Source organism: Canis lupus, chromosome 28 (genome assembly GCF_003254725.2).
Source record: "Canis lupus dingo isolate Sandy chromosome 28, ASM325472v2, whole genome shotgun sequence".
Classification (NCBI taxonomy): Eukaryota; Metazoa; Chordata; class Mammalia; order Carnivora; family Canidae; genus Canis; species Canis lupus.
The window spans coordinates 515,678-535,069 of NC_064270.1; the positions used below are offsets into that span (position 1 = coordinate 515,678).

At 48.6% G+C, this 19,392-nt stretch overlaps 1 protein-coding gene across 4 annotated transcripts in view; it reads right to left on the minus strand.

Annotated features, from left to right (window-relative positions):
- Window positions 1-19,392, minus strand: part of ARHGAP22 (Rho GTPase activating protein 22) — a 135,605-nt gene that overhangs the window by 22,801 nt on the left and 93,412 nt on the right. For 2 of the 4 annotated variants that reach the window (XM_025466314.3, XM_035707800.2), the window contains one exon: window positions 6,828-6,956. The exons of 1 other annotated variant lie outside the window; for it this stretch is intronic. In XM_025466314.3, the coding sequence (XP_025322099.3) occupies window positions 6,828-6,956 (129 nt within the window). Of the gene's footprint in view, window positions 1-6,779; window positions 6,957-19,392 lie in introns of all 4 variants that reach the window. One more of the 4 variants, XM_025466313.3, reaches the window with a different exon arrangement.

A 19,392-nucleotide genomic window follows, 5' to 3' on the forward strand; every position in this document is an offset into this window, starting at 1 on the left:
CAGCTCTGTACCTGTGATTTACTTTCCTGGTGAGTGGCCGTCTTGAGTGGGACAGAAGGTCCCTCTGATCTCTTTTGCCCTGTCACATCCCCTGCCTATGCAGGATAGATGTGCTGTTTGCTGAATGAATCAGGGCCACCTAGTGCTGAGGGGTTGCTGAGCACTCTGCATCGATCTCTCTTAAAGATACTCTCATTCCCATTTTGCAGAAAAAGGCACAGAGAGGGTAACTGACATACCCAGGGTCACACAGCAAGCAAAGGACCAAGCCAGATCACATCAGCCCACAGCCCGATGCTGAAGTCTGTGTGCATACTGCCTCCTCTCAGCCACCGGTGCAACTGGTGTCACCACGCACCTTCCTCTCCACATCAGATCCACCTCCGAGGGGCTTATAGTTGTCTTTGGATTCCAGGCAGCCCTGCCTCTCACAGTGAGCTGGTTCGGAGGGGCTACCCTGGGTCCCAGAGCTGGCCACAGAAATCCAGACATCCATGGGACAGCGTTACCCTCTTCACAAGATCACGCCTTCCAATCCATGAACACATGTCTTTGCATCCATTTGGGTCTGTTTCCATTTCTTTCAAACTATGTTTTGTGACTTTCAGAGTAGGAAGTTTTATACTTTTTTTGTTAACATTGATTCCTAAGTATTTTTTTCTTTCGGATGCTACTGCAAATGAAGTCTTCTTAATTTTATTTTCAGTCTGCTCATTGCTATTGAACAGAAATACGATTGATTTGTGCATACTGACCTTACATCCTGCAGTCTTGCTGAATTTTTTATGACTTCTAATTGCTTTCTAGTGGATTTCTTAAGGTTTTCTGTACAGGAGATGTTATCTGCAAATAAGAAACACGTTTATTTCCTTCTTTCTTTCTAATCTGGATGTATCTTATGTCATTTTCTTGCCTAAGTGCTCTGGCTACAGCCTCCAGCAGAGTGCTGAACAGAAGTGAAACTGAGAACCCGTGCCTTCTTCTAGATCTCAGAAAAGGATCCTGTCTTCCTCCATAAGTATAATGGTGCATGTGGGTTTTCTGTAGATGCCCTTTATCAAGTTGAGGAATTTCCTTTCTATCCCTATCCCTAGGTCTTTGAATATTTTTATCATGAGAGGGAGCCAAATTTTATTACAGGCTTTCTCCAAGTCTCCTGAGGTATCATGTGGTTTTTGTCTTTTCTTCCATTGGTGTATTACAAGTGTTGATTTTCAGATGGTAAACCACCCTTGCATTCCTGGAATAAAGCTTATTGGCTGGGATGCCTGGGTGGCTCAGCGGCTGAGCGTCTGCCTTCAGGTCAGGGCTTGATCCTGGGGTCCTGGGATCGAGTCCTACATCGGGCTCCCTGTGTGGAACCTGTTTCTCTCTCTGCCTGTGTCTCTGCCTCTCTCTCTCTGTGTCTCTCAACAATAAATAAATTTCAAAAAAAAATCTCATTTGGTCATGGTGTACAATCCTTTTGTGTATTGCTGGATTCAATTTGTAAGCATTTTGTCGAGGATTCTCGCATCTAGATTCAGAAGAGCTGTCAGTGCTCCAGCCAGTCTTCTCTCCTGCTGTACCATCAATCTTTCGCATTGCTGTTTTGTCTCCTGACTTAGAAAAGCAAAACAAAAGCCAATCCTCTCTTTACCTGACTTTCCCTCCAGCTCCTGCCCCATTTATCTCTCCCTTTACAGCGAACTTCTTGAAACAGTTTTGCTGTAACAGTTCGTGACAGTTATTGTCACGCTCCAATACCCTCCCCTTACCCTTTTCATGCCCAGCATTCTCATCGCCGGCTCGCCACCAGAGCCATGCACCCAGGTCGGCGGAGCTGTGCTCAAAGTCCGCTCTTTTCCACTTCGTCTGTCGATGGTGCTCGCTATCACTGTTCCTTCCTCCCTAGACATTCTCTTTACTCAGCCCTGGGTCCCCAGCTCACTCCTAGCTCCACTCCTCACTTCTGAACCGCTTCTGCTGGCTCCTCCTCTGCCCCTGATGTCTAACGGATTGCAGCTCAGAGCTCAGCCCTGGTCCTCTGCTGTCCCTCCGCTCGTTCCACGGTGTGTCACCCAGCCTCATGGCCTCAAACTCCATGCATGGTCAACAGCCCCCAGATTCTCCAACCCAGTCCTCTCTCCAATTCTCTACCCTTGAATGTTTAGCCGCCTGCTGGACATGTATACTTAGGTCTCTATCGGGTGTCTCAGACTGAGCCCCAATGCGATCTCTCAGTCTTCATTCCAAACACTGTACTTCCTGTGGTTTTTCGCATCTCAGTCAATGGCTAATTACCCTGACTTCTCTCATTCTTTATGTGTTTCTCCCATTCCAGCAGGGAAACATGACTGCCTTTACCTTAACATATATCAAGAATTCAGTCACTTCTCATCACCAGTAGCATCTAGAGCCAAGCTGCTGTCATCTCTCACTGGCATTATTGTATAATGAGCTCCTAACTGGTCTCCCTGTTTCACTCTTTGATCTGTTCTCAACACATGGCTGGAGGGATCCTGTTAGAACCCAAACCAGGCCCTGCCACTCTGTTCAAAACCCACCCATGGCACCACAGACCTCAGGAAAAGCCAGAGTTGTCACCGTGACGATAAGGCTCTACTGATTTACACCTCATTGCCTCTTTGACCTGTTTCCTGCTCTCTCCATCTTCACAGAGTCTGTTCCAGGCACACTGGCTTCCTTGCTGCTCTTCCAACACAGACGCTGCTGCCTCTGCCTCCAAAACTCTCCGCCCAGATATACATGCAATTCACCCTTTCATCTCCTTTACTCAGAGGTCATGAAATTCCGACCCCCATCACTCTCACTCCACTCTCCACCTTACCTTTCTCCACTGAGCACATCATTGTCTAACCTGCAACGGGCTTCCTTATCCTACCTGCTACCTATTTTCTCTTCTAGAGTGTGCAGTTCACAAAGGAGGGCAGGGACCTTGTCTGTCCTGCTCACTGCTGTATTCCCCGGCCCCTAGAACACATCCTTAAGTGAATGAGTGACTAGCAGAATGAATGAATGAATGCATGCATGACCAGACAAGAGGCCCTACAGTTGGGGACTCCTCTGGGCAGGCCATTGACGGTAACAGGCTCGGCTGAGCCCGTGCACCGGCCCCCAGGTCTCTTGGTGGGGACGGCCAAGCTCTCCCCTGACGGTGGCAGGTACACTGCCCACTCCTGTCTGTCAGAGGTGGCCGCTCTCTGCCAGAACAAACAGCTTGAAAGGGCTCACAGACTCCCTGATTTGTAGTGAAAGAAGGACTGATCCCCCAAGCCTCCCTTCCAGGGGAACCCAGGCTAATAACAGCTTTGCCAGGAAGCCTGCGGAGGCTGCTGAGCCCACCTGCCAGTGCCCACTGCTTGTCCAGACATGTCAGCCATTGCTACCCCCTGGGATTTCTGCATTTCCTCTATGCTTCAGGTAGAAGGGAGGTAAGCACCTTTGATGACGGTTCCTGTTTTAATTCTTACAAGCTCTTCAGCACACAGCCTGGGAAATTTGATAAATGCCAGGGGCCTGAGGGAGGGTCAGATCTGGGGTCTAATGTGGGATTCTGCAAAGGGTCCCAGTTGTGGGCAAGCACAGAGGAGGAAGGGAAGAAGGGGGCAAGAGAAAGACACAGAGAGAAAGAGAGAGACATGTGGCCGGAAGACAGCACCCTGTGTCGATGGGCTGTGCCAGCGCCCTGCATGGTCTGAGTCAAAGCCCGGTGTCCAGCGTCAGAACATCCACCCCCATTTCTCAGCCTTGCTCCCTGCCTAGCTGGGATGTCTTAGACAAGTTTTGTAGTCTCTTTGGCCTTCAGTTTCTCCTTATTTTTTTAATATTTTATATACTGAAATATGTAACATCCAGACACGTACCTAAGGCATCTATGTATAGATTAACACATTATTATAAAATGAAGCCTGTGTAGCCAGGGCTACTACCCTGACTTGTACAGCATTCATTTCCCTGCCTTTCTGTATTTCTACTGCCTAACTACCTATCTCCAAGTAATACAGTTTCCTTCTCCCCTATTTTTATAACTTCACAGAAATGGAATCATCCCTATAGCATGTTCCTGGGCTTCCCTTGTCCCATGGTATGTCTACAATTCATGCATGTTGCTAGGTAGACCTGTAGTTAATTCTCCCTCATTGCTGTAGCATTTCTGCTGCAAGGGCAAGTCATCTGCATTTATCCATCGTATTGTTCCTAAACACTGGGTTGGTATCAGGCCATCATGAGTAAGGCTGCTGTGAACATGTGACATGTATAAGTCCCCAGCATCTCTGTCATGTTTTTTTTGTTTGTTTGTTTTGTTTTGTTTTTTGTTTTTTTTTTTTGAGAGAGAGAGAGATTGAGCATGGAGAGAGGAGCAGAAGGGGAGAGAAAATCTCAAGCAGACTCCATGCTAAGCGCAGAGCTGGACATAGGCTCAATCTTACAACCTTGAGATCATGACTTGAGCCAAAATCGAGAGTTGGATGCTGAGTTGACTGCACCAGCCAGGTGCCCCTTTGTGCACATATTTCCACCTGGGACATGCCTAGCAGTGGATCTGCGGGGGCCTAGGTGTGCGTAGCATGAACGTTCACAGGTAATGCAGGTTTCCCTAGTCATACGTGCAGTGCCTATAGCTCTCTGTCCTCGTCACCACTGCAAACCACCTGCCTTCTTCTTTTAATCTTTCAGGTGGTGACTGCCCTGATCACTAGCAAGGTTGAGCACCACTGCCCATGCTCACGGGGCATGAGGATGTGTCTGGGTGAAAAGCCTGCTCAAGTCTCTTGCCCAAGCCTCTACTGGCTTGTCTGTCTCTGCCTTACTGATGTACGGGAGTTTGAGGAATAAGTTGTTTGTTTGGGGTGTGTGGCAAACACCTTCTCCCACCCTAGAAGCTTGTCTTTTCACTTTCCTGGTTTACCTTTTAAAAACAGACACTCTTCCTTCTGTGAAGTATAATTTATGAACCTTTTCCTAAAAGATGAATGACTTTTGTAACTCCTGCAAAAAATCTTTCTATCCTCTAAGATCGTGACGATGTTCTCCTCCCCCCCCTGTGTCCACAGTGGCACCTGTCATAAATCAATATCCATAAATCAATATCAATATGCTTGTCATAAATCAAGCACAAGGGTTTGCTCCTGGGCTCTGCTCTGTTCTAGGGGCTCAATTTCCACCACCCTGCATTGAAGGACATCTGTGAAGGCTGCAGAAATCCCCGGGTGGGCTTAGGGTCTTAGGGTGGGAGGTGCCACAGTCATGAGCAGGCAGGGAGGCTGTGGCCAACACTGTGAGGCTGTGTATGCTGCACAGGGAAGAAACGGACTCTCAAAGTTCTATCGACTGTGCTACATGAAGACTCACGGTTCTAGGAAAGGTGGCCAGGCAGGCCACAGCCAGGAGGGGCCGAGGAGAGCTGGCGAGGCACGGGGTGAAGAAGAGGCCCAGCCTATCGGGCACACTGGTCTGGAGATGGGTTCTGAGCTCCCCGAGGTGAGCCTGTGCCCAGCATGGACTGTACACTCCCAGACACCTGGGGGGACAGGAGACATCCATGGCTTGCACGGTCACAAGCCAGCAGCTCCTGGTCTCCGCATTCAGCCCAGCCAGCAGGTGACCCCTTCTCAAAGCTCTTCTCATGATGACCATGGAGGGACACCAACCTACAGAGACAGCAGCTGCACAGCCAGGGGCCAACCTGCCCTTCTCTTGCACCCCATGTCCCTCAGCAAACCCAGCAGCTCTGCCTTCAGAATACACCTGTGGCTGGTAGCTCTTCACCATCTCCTCCATGCCCAGGCCAGCCTGTGCTTCCCGTTGCCCCAGTCTGACGGCTCTCTCTGCCTGCTGCATCTCCTCATCTCTCTCTGCTCCACCTCTCACATGGCAGCCAGAGGCCCCTTAACAAATCCCAGTCAGGTCATGTCTATCTCCTGCTCAGAGCCCTCCTTGATGCCCCATCACTTTAGAACAAAGTCTAAGATCCCCACCATGTGCCCAAGGCTCCAGTAACATCTCCTGTCCTCATATCCTAAGACCCGCAGGCCTTCCTGAGATTCTGTGTCCACATCTCTCATTCCTGCCTCAGGACCTTTGCACTTGCACTTCTGACTGAATGTTCCTCACCCGGCATTCCCCTGGCCCTCCTGGCCATTTCCCTGAGCTGGCTGGGCTACAGCATCTAACACAGCATCCCCTATCATCCTACTTAGCTTGACTTCATTATGTTTCTCTCTACTCAACATCATATGACACCTCTACTTGCCTATTGTCTATCTCTTGCTGGGCGAAGGATGGGACGGGAGGGTAGAGGAATCCTCTATCTCGCTTATCACTGAATTCCTAGTGCCTGGAATATGACTGGGTACATCTCAGGCATCCGATACGTGGTTTTAATAAAGGTGTAAGTGAGCAAATGGCAAGTGCAGCTCTCAGATCAGGAAGAGGGTGCAGGCTGTGTGGGCAGCGCCACGGCCCCGTGTGGCTGCAGTGGGGCACGGCAGAGGGAAGGGCACCGTACCTAGTGCACACCACATCACGAACACCTACCCAGCATGGTCTGGATGCAGGGAGGCGAGCACGCACACACCCTAGGACTCTAGTAGGCGGAGGGCATGTTTTGATTCCCCTGCTGCTGCCCACCTGGTACCCGGGAGGTGTGATTCCTGAGGGCTGGCAGCCGGGGAAGTGAGCGTGGTCTACACGCTGCCAGCGCTCGGGACACAGACAGTGAGCCCTGAGTGAGAGGGGCCATACGGGCTCCATGCAGGGTGGAGGGGCATGATTACCTGAAGGCAAGGGTTCTAGAGGGTGAGCATGAGACCTACGGGCAGTACCTCCGCCAAGTGGGGCCCAGATGACCCGGCGGATGGCCTGCACCCAGTCCTCCATGTCACGCTGGGAACTGGCCATGAGTAGGAGCGCCTCGGGGTTGGCAGGCACCTTCTCCCGCAACCCGACACCACCTGCAAGACAGGGAGATACAGGCTTACCGCAAGACCCCTGTGTGGACAGCAGGGTGCGCCTCCCACCCCGATGCCTGGTAGCCTCTTCTTCCCTGCGTGGGACAAGGCCCCTCTCCCAGCCCTGCCCTCCAGGGCCAGGCTGCTGGTTCTGGGTTGGGAACACCCACCCTTCACACTTCACGTGTCTGCCTTGGGGCCCTCCCAGGTCTCGACGTTCAGCCTTGCTCTTTGTTGTATTTCCACATCAAACCAGAAATCATTAGAGCCCCTCCGCCCCCTCCCCCCCCACACACACAGTTAGGGAAAAAGCAGATTTGAGGCTAGCTGGGAGAAGTTCGTAGCCCAGAGCAGCCTCACTACGTATTCTGTTTTAAATCAGCTTTCTTCTACCTCCTCAGGACACAGGGCAGCTTCACTCTGTGCTTTTACCTCAGGCTCTGACATGACAGCCTGCCTTCCTCAGCTAGCCTGAAGGTGAGACTTGGTTCTCCAGAAGTAGCAACATCACAGAGGCTTGATATTAAACCAGCATGGAGCCAAACGCTCCGGAATTCTCCACCTATCCCTACTCACAGCTAGACATTGGACTGTTACCTAAGGATGGAAGGACAAGAAAACTCAGACTGATGTTCATGAGGTGACCTTTCCTCTAAGGCAGCTTCAGTGCTTCTTGCATTTTCATATGTAAGTGAACGGATCTTTGGGATGTACCCAAAATGCATCTGTACTGAACTTTATAGGGCTGAAGCAGTGTTCAAGAACGATCTTGTCTTTGTTCATCCCCAACATCCTGCACTATGTAACTCCCCCATCTACTTGGCTCTGGCCCCAGAGCCTCAGACCCTCAGCAGGACCATCTTCAGGTGGGGTGTGAGTCCCAGGGCCCTGGGTTCTTGAGAGCATGGGGCAGCAGCAAGGGAGAACTGTGAGACCCGGCACACCCCTTGTGAGAGCCTGCAGCCCCAGGCCAGAGACCAGACAGGAGCAAGTGCTTCCTGAGTGCCTGATACTGGCCTGGGACTCTTCTAGAAGCTGCAGACCCTTAGGTGGACAAGACTGAAGGACACACCAGCCCTCCTAGGACTCTTTCATCTTTGCAAAGACTCTGTGGTCCTATTACTTCCTGCATTTTACAGACGAGGAAAGGGAGGCACAGAGGGATTAGGAACGTGCTTGAACTCAACACAGTTACTACACAGTAGGGCCTGGAATTCCAAGGCCCCCGCTCTGGGCTCTGACCCAGCCCATGCTCTTGTCACCACTCATGGACAAGGAGCCCACATGGGCCAGTCTGACAGCGGTCATGGCAAAGCCCCCAAGGACCTCAGAGCGGAGGGCAGGGCTCTGAGAGCTAGAGCCCAGATGGGCTGTGTCCTCACCGATGGGATGTGTGGCATCCGGGCAGACCAGGAGGCTGGAGAGGCCCGTGTGTCCCAAAGCTCAGGAGCAAGCTTGTGGCGAGCAAGGAGACAAGGAGACAAGCTCGTCAGGAGCCCAGGATGCCTTCTGGAGCCCTCTCTGCACACACAAGCCCTGCTCCTTCAGGCCCGCACAGCCACTGGGCAGCAGGGCTGCAGAGACGGAGGGGAGCGGAGCCGGGGCAGAGCCCAAAGACAGAGAGGCCATGCCGGTGACTCGGTGGCCTGCAGTGGTCACCCCATAGCACAGGGTGGGGGCACTGCCACTGAGGTGGGGAAAGTGGGGAGGGGAAGCCAGATGCCAGCAGGGAGCCTTTCTACAGAAGCTTCTCTGAACCGGTGTCTCAAGATGACTCAGGAGAAAGAGATCTAGGACTCCAAGAATTTGATGTAGTTACTTGCTTATCCTAAATAAATCCTCACTTTTGTACCTCATCTTGACCTCTTGTTTTAAATCCTTTTCCCTTAAGAGAGCCGCTCATGTCCCACATGCTTCATTCAAGTTTCCCACCAAACTTGGACCCATCGCGCCCAGAGCTTGGCAGGAGCGCTCATGTACAGCTGTGCCCCGGCCTAGAGTCCTGCCCCGATGACGCTCCAAGCCGGCTCGTGTGTTTATTTCTGCATAGTTTCATATACCTACCTTCAGCTTTTTAAGAAACAGCCACAACTGATTTCCCAAGTGACGTCACCGTTACATTCCTGCCAGCGCACACCGGAGTTCCAGGAGTTCCACTTCTCGCCAGAATGTCTTCATCTGGTTCTGGTACCAGGGTCACTCTGGCCTCACAGAATAAGCTGGTAACTATTTCCTTCTTTTTATTTTTTGGGAAGAGTTCATGTACAATTGCTATTTATTTCATACTTTAAAAATTTGATAAAATGCAATGGTAACGCCACCTAGACCTGGAGTTTTCTTTGTGGGAAGGTTTTTAATAACAAATCCAATTTCTTTAATATATACATGTGGGCAGCCCCTGGTGGCTCAGCGGTTTAGCGCCACCTTCAGCCCAGGGCCTGATCCTGGAGACCAGGGATCGAGTCCCACGTCGGGTTCCCTGCATGGAGCCTGCTTCTCCCTCTGCCTGTGTCTCTGCCTCTTTCTCTCTCTCTGTGTGTGTCTCTCATGAATAAACAAATAAAATCTTTTAAAAATGTGTGTGTGTGTGTGTGTGTGTGTGTGTATTTCTTCTTGAGTGAGCTTTGGTAGTTTGTGTTTTTCAATTAATTTCTTTCATCTTAGTTGTTACATGTATTGGAAGAAAGTTATCTATAAAACATCCTTATTATCTTTTAAATATCTGAAGAATCTGTAGTAATGTCACCTCTCATTTCTGATGGTAATTGTATCTTCTTCTTTTTTCCCCTCTGATCTGTATTGCAAGAGACTTACCAATTTTTTTTATCTCAAAAACCTAGCTTCTTGTTTTATAGATTTTATTTAATATGTTTCTGGTTAGCAAATTTTTTTAAAAGATTTTATTTATTTATTCCTAGAGACACACAGAGAGAGAGAGAGGCAGAGACATAGGCAGAGGGAGAAGCAGGATCCATGCAGGGAGCCCGACGTGGGACTCGATCCCGGGTCTCCAGGATCACACCCCTGGCTTCAGGCGGCGCTAAACCGCTGTGCCACTGGGGCTGCCCAGCAAATTTTTAAAGAGATTTTATTTATTTATTTGAGAGAGACAGAACATACAAGTGAGGGGAAGGGAGCAGAGGGAGAAGCAGACTCCCCCCTGAAAAGGGAGGCCCACTTGAGGCTCGATCATGACCTGACCCCAAGGCAGAGATGCTTAACCAACTGAGCCACCCAGGCGCCCCCAGAAAACTTTTAAAGGGCTAGACAGTAAGTATTTTAGGTTGTAAGGCCATATGGTCTCTTCCATAACCACTCACTCTGCTGTTATAGCTAAAAAGCAGCCACAGACAATATGTAAACCAAAGGGCACAGTTGTGTTTGTGTAAAGCTTCATTTCCAAAAAGAGGGAACCAACTACAGGTTGTAGACTGCAAATGTCTATTCTAGTTCACTGATTCCATCTCTAATCTTTAGGACTTTTTCTCATCTGTCTACTTCGGGTTGAATCAGGTCTTCTTTCTCTAGGTGCTTACAGTGATCAGTGCTATACTTGTTCTAAGTAATGCTTACAGAAACCCCCAAATTTTGGTATGTTGTGTAGTATTCATTTTAGTTCAGCTCAAAACATTTTCAATTCAAAATAACTTCCTTTTAGATTTCTTCTTTGACCTATGAGTTATCTGGAAATGTGTTAGTCTCCAAGTTGGGGGAATTTTCCAGAAATCTTTGTTACTGATTTCTAATTTAATTCCACTGTGGTCAGAGAACACATGTATGATTTGAATTTCTTGAGGACTTGGTTTTGCCCCAGAGTATGGTCTGGTAAGTGTTCTTCGAGCATTGTTTCTGAAGAGAAATTTGCAGACCCCTTCATGTTGGTTCCTCTGCATGTAATGTGTCTTTCTTCTTTTTCAGCTCCTGAGCCATCTGATTGTGATGTGCCTCAGTATAGTTTTCTTCATGTTTCTAGTATTTAGGACTCATTGAGCTTCTTAGATTTCTGGGTTTATAGTTTTCATAACATCCGGGAAATCTGGGGCCATTACAGCTTCAAATATATTCTTCTGTCCCCTCTCCCCATTTTGAGCTTCCAAGTATATTAGGCAAACCTGAAGTTATCTGACAGCTCACTGATACTCTTGTTTGTTCTTATTAAATTCTCCTTTCTCCGTGTTTTATTTTTCGATAGTGCGGTGGGTAGAACAATAGTCCCCAAAGACACTTCCTAGGCCCCAGGACCTGTGACAGTGGTAGGCTCCATCTTCTCCAGAAGTGAAAGTCCCGCTACCACTTTTAAGGATCTACTACATGTAAAACACTGTGCAAGGTGCTTAACACACATAGTCACACTTAGTCCTCATGAACACCGTAGGAAGGAGTGTTACTGACCCAGATGAATAAACTGAAGCCCTGAAAAGTTAAATATTTAGCTCACGAGCAAGTGGAAGGCCCAGGATTCAAACCTAGGTTTGTTCAAGTATGCACTCATTCTCTATTTATAATACAAACCCTCCTCTGGAAGCAAAGGGGAATGCAAGGAAGATAAAATAGGTCATTAAGGCAAACTCTAGGATTTTCTACAGCATTCAATTATTTATGCAAACTTTTTTCTCTACTGCTCAGGAAAGAGGTGTATGAGATTTAAAGAAAAAAATCGCAGTAGCCAATTATTTCAGGAAGACATGCATCATAAAAGCTGAGAGTCTCGTGCTCCTGTTTTTGGTTTTCCCGTGTCCTTTTAAAAACAGTCTGTGCAGCCCCTGTGCTTCCATTCCGTCCTGATACATGTCACAGGCCTCTGAGGACTCCCTGAACAGGGCTGAGCCTGACCTGGGTTGTGCCCTCAGCTCCACCAGGGGGAGCCCAGTGCCTTACCCTCCCCAAGGGTCAGTCACACCCCCTGGAGGGTGAAGAAAATCTAGGTTGGCTGCTACCTTCTCTGGAGCTTAGTTTAGCACCAGGCCTCTAGCAAGTGCTCTTTAAATGCTCACTTTTATTATCACCTTCAACTAAGTACGACAGAGAGCGGAATTTTCCCACCTCAGCACTACTGATATTTCTTCCTTGTGGTGGTGGTGGGTGGTCTCGTGCAGAGGAGGAGTTTTGCAGCATCCCCCACCGCTTGCCACCGATGCTCACAGCAGACTGTCCCTCCCAGGCTGACCACCAAAAAAATCTCTATAGGTTGCCAAATGTCCCGTGGGGGGCAAAGCTGCCCCCAGTTAAGAATCAGATATGGAGCAACCAAATGTCTACCTCCTCTGAGTCTAAATGTCTTTTATGATTCTACACGTGTGTGATGTCCCACAGGCACAGAATGGCCGGTCTGAAAGTCATCACGACCTTGTCCACCATCCCAGCCTCCTCTTGCGCTCCCACCTCAGTGCTGGGCAATCGGGTACCTCAGCAGAGAACTGAGGTCACCTTTTCCCTCCCCTGCTCCCCAGAGTGACCCACACTGTCCTCTGGGGGGCTCATGCAGTCTCAGGACTTTCTGTGCCATCCCCATGCTGTTGACTTCCAAGTTCACTGTCCTCTGCCCTCCAGACTCACTGAACACTGCCCACCCCCACAGCTCTACTGGGATGTCTCCAGCCACCTTCCACTTAGCAAGAACAAAATCCATCTCTGGATCTGCCCCACCCTGCCCTTCTCTGGTCAGGGTGACTCCCTCTTCTAGCTACTCAAGCAGAAACCAGATGCATCCTCAGCTCTGCTCTTTCACATTTCACATCTATTCCTATCAGTAAGTTCTACTGGCTCTTCTGTCAAAAGATACTCAAAATCTGACCACTGTTCAATGTTGGACCTGGTCCCAGCCACCATCCTTCTGGATCTGGATTACTGGCATGGTCTCCAGGCCCCTATGGTCTGTTCTCAATATGGCAGCCACAATGGCCCAGTAAGACCCAAACCAGCTCACACACCTCCCCTCAAAGCAAAATGTGCCCCTGTTAGCAGAGTCCTCGTGAAGATCTTCCAAGCCATTACCCCCACTCCCTGCCCTGCCCCAGCCCGTCCTCCCCAGCCCTCCAGCTACTCCTCTAACTTCATGGCTGCTCTCTCCTTAGCTCTCAGCCATTACTCCCATTACTCAAACCACCAGGCACACCCTGGCCTGAAGGTCTTTGCACCAACAGCTCTTGCTGTTGCCTGGGGGAGCTGTTCTCCCAGACACAACCTTGCCTCCTTCAGGTCTGTCCTCAAATGTCACCTTCTTAGGGAATTTGTCCTGATCACCCTATTTAAACGTCATCACCCACTGCAACCCATGCCCCTTCCCAGCCTTAATTTTTCCACAGCACTTATCACAATCCAGTACACATATAATTTATGTGTTTATTATAATTTATGTATATATGTGATGTGTTTATTCATAATGTTTATTTTTGGTCCATCCTCATTTTGTCTATCTTAGCAGCAACTCCAGCACACCGAGCAGTGACCGGCCAGGAAGGGCATGCAGAGAGTCTGTGATGAAGGTTAACTGCAGCAGCAGCAGAACCAACATGATGGATGCACACATAGCGCTCGCACTAAGGTAGGCATGATGTTAACGAATAGATGAGCATCATGTCTGAACACTCATGAACGAAGTGGTAACATTATCTCCATCTTACAGGAAAGGAAACTGAGGTCCAGAGATGTTTAGAAACATGTCCAAGCTGTAAAATCAGTCCCTAGGCAAACTGGTTCCTAACCCTGTCCCCACTAGGTTCAAGGGACTGGCCCCCAGGTGACTCAGCCAGAACCCTTAACCCAGCTTTTCCTGTTCCCAGCTGGGCTTTCTTCCCCTCTGAGTTCCTCAATTTAAGAAACTCTTTTTGTGCTTGAGTCTCTCTTTCCACCCACGCAAGGGGCTTCAGGGGAGAGGAGGTGACTCCAAAATGCAGTGGATCCTGGCAGGGGTTCCAGGACAGGAACCCCTCTCTCTCAACTTTTCTGTATAAAAACTTTATAATAAAAAGAAAAAAAAGAATAAGTGATATTTATGAAGGCATTTTTTAAACCACTGTAGCACATAGAACTCATTCTAGGACATTCAGGTGAAAAACACTGTCATTCTGATGTAATTAATCAAACACTGTATCAGGCCAGCAATTATGGAAAATTGTTTAAAAAATAAAAGAAGTTACTATTTAAAGGTGACAGTAACTGCAATATATGACCTGTCCCTGGGCCTTCCGTCTTTCTACTAGGAGCCCAGGGGAGTGGGGAGCCCCAGGGAAGCCCCAGGTGATGGATTCCCAGGGGTGAAGGCCCAGTAAGAGAGTATGGCTATCTGAGGCAGTGTGGTCCAATGGAAATATAATGCAAGCTACACATATATTTTTATTTTATTTATTTTTTAATATTTTATTTGCTGCACGTATAATTTTAAGTGTTTTGGTAGCTACATTTAAAAAGTATAAATAAAAAATAAAAAGTATAAAGAGACAAGTATTATACAAATTATTTTGTATAACAAATTTTTCCAACACAACCAAAATAGTACCATTTATTTCAACCTATTATTGATAATTTTAATATATTTTTTATACCAGGTCTTCAAAATCTAGTGTATATTTTGTACTAACACCACATCCAGGCTAGCCCATTTCAAGTGCTCAGTAGCCATATGTGTTAGTGGTTACAGGCCAGTCTCCAAGCTGGGGCAGGAGGGGAGAGGGAGAACCTCCACCCCCAGACCTGTGGAGACTGTGGGGGTCAGGGGTGCAATGAGCCAGGCCCCGGAGCCAGCTGGCCTGGTCTTCAGGGGCTGCGTCCCTGCGCCTCCCTGACAGCCCACACCAGGCTGAAGCCAACCCCTGTCCAAGCCGCCCCTCCACTCCATCCTCTGTCTCCACTCATTTCTCTTGACCTGGTTGGAGTCACCGAACGAATGCCACATGCCCTTCAAGGGTTAGTCACCCCTGGCCTAGTGTCTCTACAGACTGCCCACTTACCCCTGGGCTGACGCCTGTTTCTCTTTAGACGCCTGGCGGGGCAGAAGGGCTTGGTGCAGCGGGCAGGGGTGTGGGGCAGGGGAGCAGCATGCAGGGGCTGTGGCTGCTGCGTGGGCCCCTGGGCAGGGCCCTTTCGTCTCCTTTGGGGAACTTCTGCACTTGTCAGTGACCCAAAGCCAGGACTGTTGGGGGCGGGGCAAGGAGGCCAGAGGCCTTCCCTCCCCCCCAACCGTGGGGCCCTCCCACCTCCCTGCAGGGGCCCAGGGGCTGCAGGGTTTCCCAGGGGGGAAATCCCGCTGCAAGTGCCCTGCACCAGCCACCTTGCGCGTTCCCACCCACAGCTCAGCAAGTGCCTACCCACCTGCCTGCAGCCTCCCGTTGGCTCTATCCAGTCCCCCAGTTCCCTAGGGCCCCAGATCACCCACCAACTCTGGGCCTCAGGGTCCTCTCCAAGTGGAGACCTGGAGGACCCACCTCGGGGGGTTGGTGGGAATTCCATGAACATCAGCACTTACTGGCCATAGAATCTTTCAGACTCACCAAAATGAGGCCAATAACCGGATCTACCTGGTGAAGTTCTGGTGGGAACTGACGGAGACGAGGAAGCCGGAAGCTGGGCAGGCCACCTGCACAGGCTGTGGAAGGCACCATAATCCCTGCCTTAGACAGGGAAGTCAGGGCCCCCAGGTCTTCCAGTGGCCCAGGGCCACCCAACTGGCACAATCAGGACTTGACTTTAGCTGTTTGGTGGGACTCTTTCCATGAGATTAGCTGTCATTCTTATGGGTGTCTCCACTATCCTTGAGAAAGAGAGCTGGAGACAGCCCCCTTACCAACCTGGCTAGCTCTCCTGCATCACCCATTCCTTCCAGGAGAGGTGTCAGGTTATTTCCTAAAGCTCCGGGGCGGGCAACAGGCTCTATACACTGGTGAGCTGTTATGCTGGTGCTGCTGGTGGTGCCATCTGTTTATGTGCTCATCTCTCCCTCCCCATTTGTCCGTCCATCCATCCATCCATCCATCCATCCATCCATCCATCCATCCCTTCAACAAAGAAAAGCAGCCAATTAAGAACAAAGCACATCTGCTTAAAACTCTTCAGAGGGCCTACTGTTCTTGGAATAAAATCTAACTCTCCTGGGATCTTGGGGTCCCAGGTTCCCTGACCACATATCCTCCCACTTGCCCACCCTTCCAGCAATCAGTCATTTGGGTTCCCTTTCTCTTCTTCAGAGTCACCCTCTTCTGCTAGTGTGTACTTAGGGGCACTCAGGATGTCTTTCTCCCAGTTCCCTGTGGGGCCAGCTCCCTTGCACCTTCACATCTCAGCACCAATGTCAACTACGGAAGCACTCCCCTTCCCCACATGGGAACCTCTGCCAAATAACTGTCCCTTCCGCCCAATTACAATCCTACTTTTTTTCTATAGAGTTTATCACACTGGGAAATTAGCTTATTTATGTGTATACTTGTTTATTGTGTCTCTGCTAAAGGATGCAAGTTTCATAGAAGCAGAGCATTCCTCCCTTGGTCTGGCCAGTATCCCCAAAGACTTGTCCAGTGTCTGGAAAAGGGTGGGAGTTCAATGAACAGCAGTGGTCACTGTGGGGACACATGGAAAGCTCCGTGGAAGTGACAAGCAATCTCTCTTAGTACAACATCCAAGTTTTATTGGGTCTTTACAATATTCTGGGCCTGGTTTCTGCAAACTGCATAGTGGAGCTCATTATTTTAGCTTTACAATGACCCTAGGTGGTACAAGTATGAGAGCCACTTTGCAGATGAGAAAACAGAGGATGAGTAATTTGTCTGAGGTCACATGGCTAACCAGGTACCACTTCCCAATGGCTCTGGTCAACAAGGAGAAATCGCCTGCTAACTGGTCCCCTAGAGTTTTGGCCACTCATACCCCACTCTTGTGGGTGAAGGATCTGAACCCAGGCAGTCAGGCTGCCTGTGTCCTGGCTCCATTCCTGTGGTGGCAGCATCTGAGAGAGCCCCCAGTGAACCCTGCTTCCTGGCGTCACACCCTCTGGAACATGGGCTGAACCTAGTAACTTGCTTCCAATGAATAGAAATGGCAAAAGGTGACAGATGCCACCTCTGAGATTAGGTTCCAAAGAGACTGAGGTTTGTGTCTTATGTGTCCTAGGTGGCAGCAGCCCTCAGCCAGGGGATGAAAGGAGGCTGACAACCCACTTCTCCATTTCTAGAAAGCCTTTTTATTGTCATAAATTTGAGAGAAAAAGGAGACAAGGGAAGGTAGTGTCTACTCAGCCTCCCTGCTCTGCTCCATCACCAGGGCAGCCCAGCCTGCCTGCCACAGGCCCAGTGAGCCTCAGTTCTGGCACCACCTATCACTGAAGTGATGCTGGCCCGGGGGGCTGGGAGGGGTGGAGGGCAGACCTTCAGGTGTCCCAGTGACTAGAGGAAAGACTCAGGTCCCCATGGATCTTTGAGGGCTCTCTTGACTCTGTTTCTCCAAGGAAAAACCTTACGAGGCACTTGACAACATTTAACATCCATTTTGATGGGCATTTTATATTAAATAAAAATAGATGGAGCCTTCTTCAACATGAATATACCAAAGCCAACACTGTGTGTTCAGTGGAGATAACAGCAGCATTGCTATCAAGGCCAGAGACAATACAAGCATGCCCACCATCTTCACTATTACTTAACATTTTCCTGGAAGTCTTAGGCAGTGCAATTAGATTGGAGGAAGAACCTACAGCAATCAAAGCTGGAGGCAAGGGTACAGTGTTATTATTATTGCTATCGTTATTTAAATATGTGGAAAACCAAAGTCAAGGAACTGAAAATGATTGCAAGCAATAAGAGAATTCAGTAAGGTGGCCAGACACAGAATTAATATACAGAGACCACAAGCTATTTATAAATTAGAAGAAAGAGAAATACCATCATGTAAGTAGGAAAACCCACATAATAGAATACCAATTCACCTTAATTTCGTCTACATGTTTAACACAAGAAAATACTCACAGCAAAAAAATTTAGAAAAGAAAGAAAAAGAAAATACAGCATTTCTTTTTAAGTTAAACAAGTTGATTCTAAAGTTTATAACAAAAACAGCAAATGCATTTTGGAAAAAAAAATGAAGTGAGACCAATTTATTAAAATGGAATCGAGGATCCAGCTACAAAACTAAAACCAGCAAGGTCCCTCAGTACATAAACAGAGAAAGACTCAAATACGCACTGGAGTTTGGAAACAAGAGTTATTTCAAGTGGGCGAGGACAAGACATTATTTTTTTTTTAAGATTTTTATTTATTTATTCATTCATGAGAGACACAGAGAGACAGGCAGAGACATAGGCTGAGGGAGGAGAAGCAGGTTCCATGCAGGAGTCCAATTCAGAACTGGATTCCAGAACCCCGGGATCACATCCTGAGCCGAAGGCAGACACTCAATCACTGAGCCACCCAGGCGTCCCAACAAGACATTATTTAGTAAATGGATGAGAGACAAAGGGATAGCCACCTGGAGAAAAATGATGGAGTTGGATCCTTATATTACACCTTATAACAAAATAAAAATTCCCCATGGATCAAAGGTTTAAAGATGAAGCATGAAACCACAGAAGTACCAGGATCAACCGTGGGAGGAATTTCATATAAGCTCCAAATTGGGGAAGGCCTTACGAGAGAGACCACAGAAAATTTTCACTCCACAGAACTTAAAAATATTTGCATGGCAAAGAAAAGACAAATGACAAAAGGAGGTGAAAGGGATAGGCAGTCATCAAATGTGATGCTCTGTGGGTGTTGAAAACCATGAGGATGTGCTTAATCCCCAGATTTGGAATGTTCTCTGCTAGATACTGTTAGGTGAAAAATGCAATCATATGTGACCATTTTTGGACAGGAAAGAGGTTGGGGGGGGAAGGAGTATGGAAGAGATATTTATTTGTTTGAATATATGCAACGTATCTCTAGAAGGAACGGGAAGATGGCTCCATTGGGAGTAGTGGCTTTTCTGGAGAGGGAAGCAGGTGACACAGAGACACTGGCTTTCTGCCCTCTGAAATTTGGATGATGTTACCTATTCTAAAAACTAAGTGGCAAGAGAATTTATTTTTTAACTTTTAAAAATGACAGTAGAATTTAATATAAAGTGACAAGTAAAAAAAGCCTCATATCACCTGTGGGCTATGGAGGTAATGAGGTGTGGGCTGCAGGCTGTCCTTCAGCAGGGAATCGGCCTAGGTGGGCCTACTGGCACCTGGGAGTCACTCAGAACAGGGTGGGGGGATAGTGAGAGTTTGGGGGTAGAGGAGGGAGGGGACCAGCTCACCAAGGAATGGAAGGGGGTGCAGCTGGAGGTACCAAGCTGAGGGGGCCCCTTACCATGTTGGTAGAAGTGAATTTTTGTATCTCTTTGGGGAGTTTGACAATATCTATACAAAATTTTAAATTTTGCTAGGGGCTAGCAATCCCTTCCTTCCAGGGAATTTACTCTGCGGGTAAAT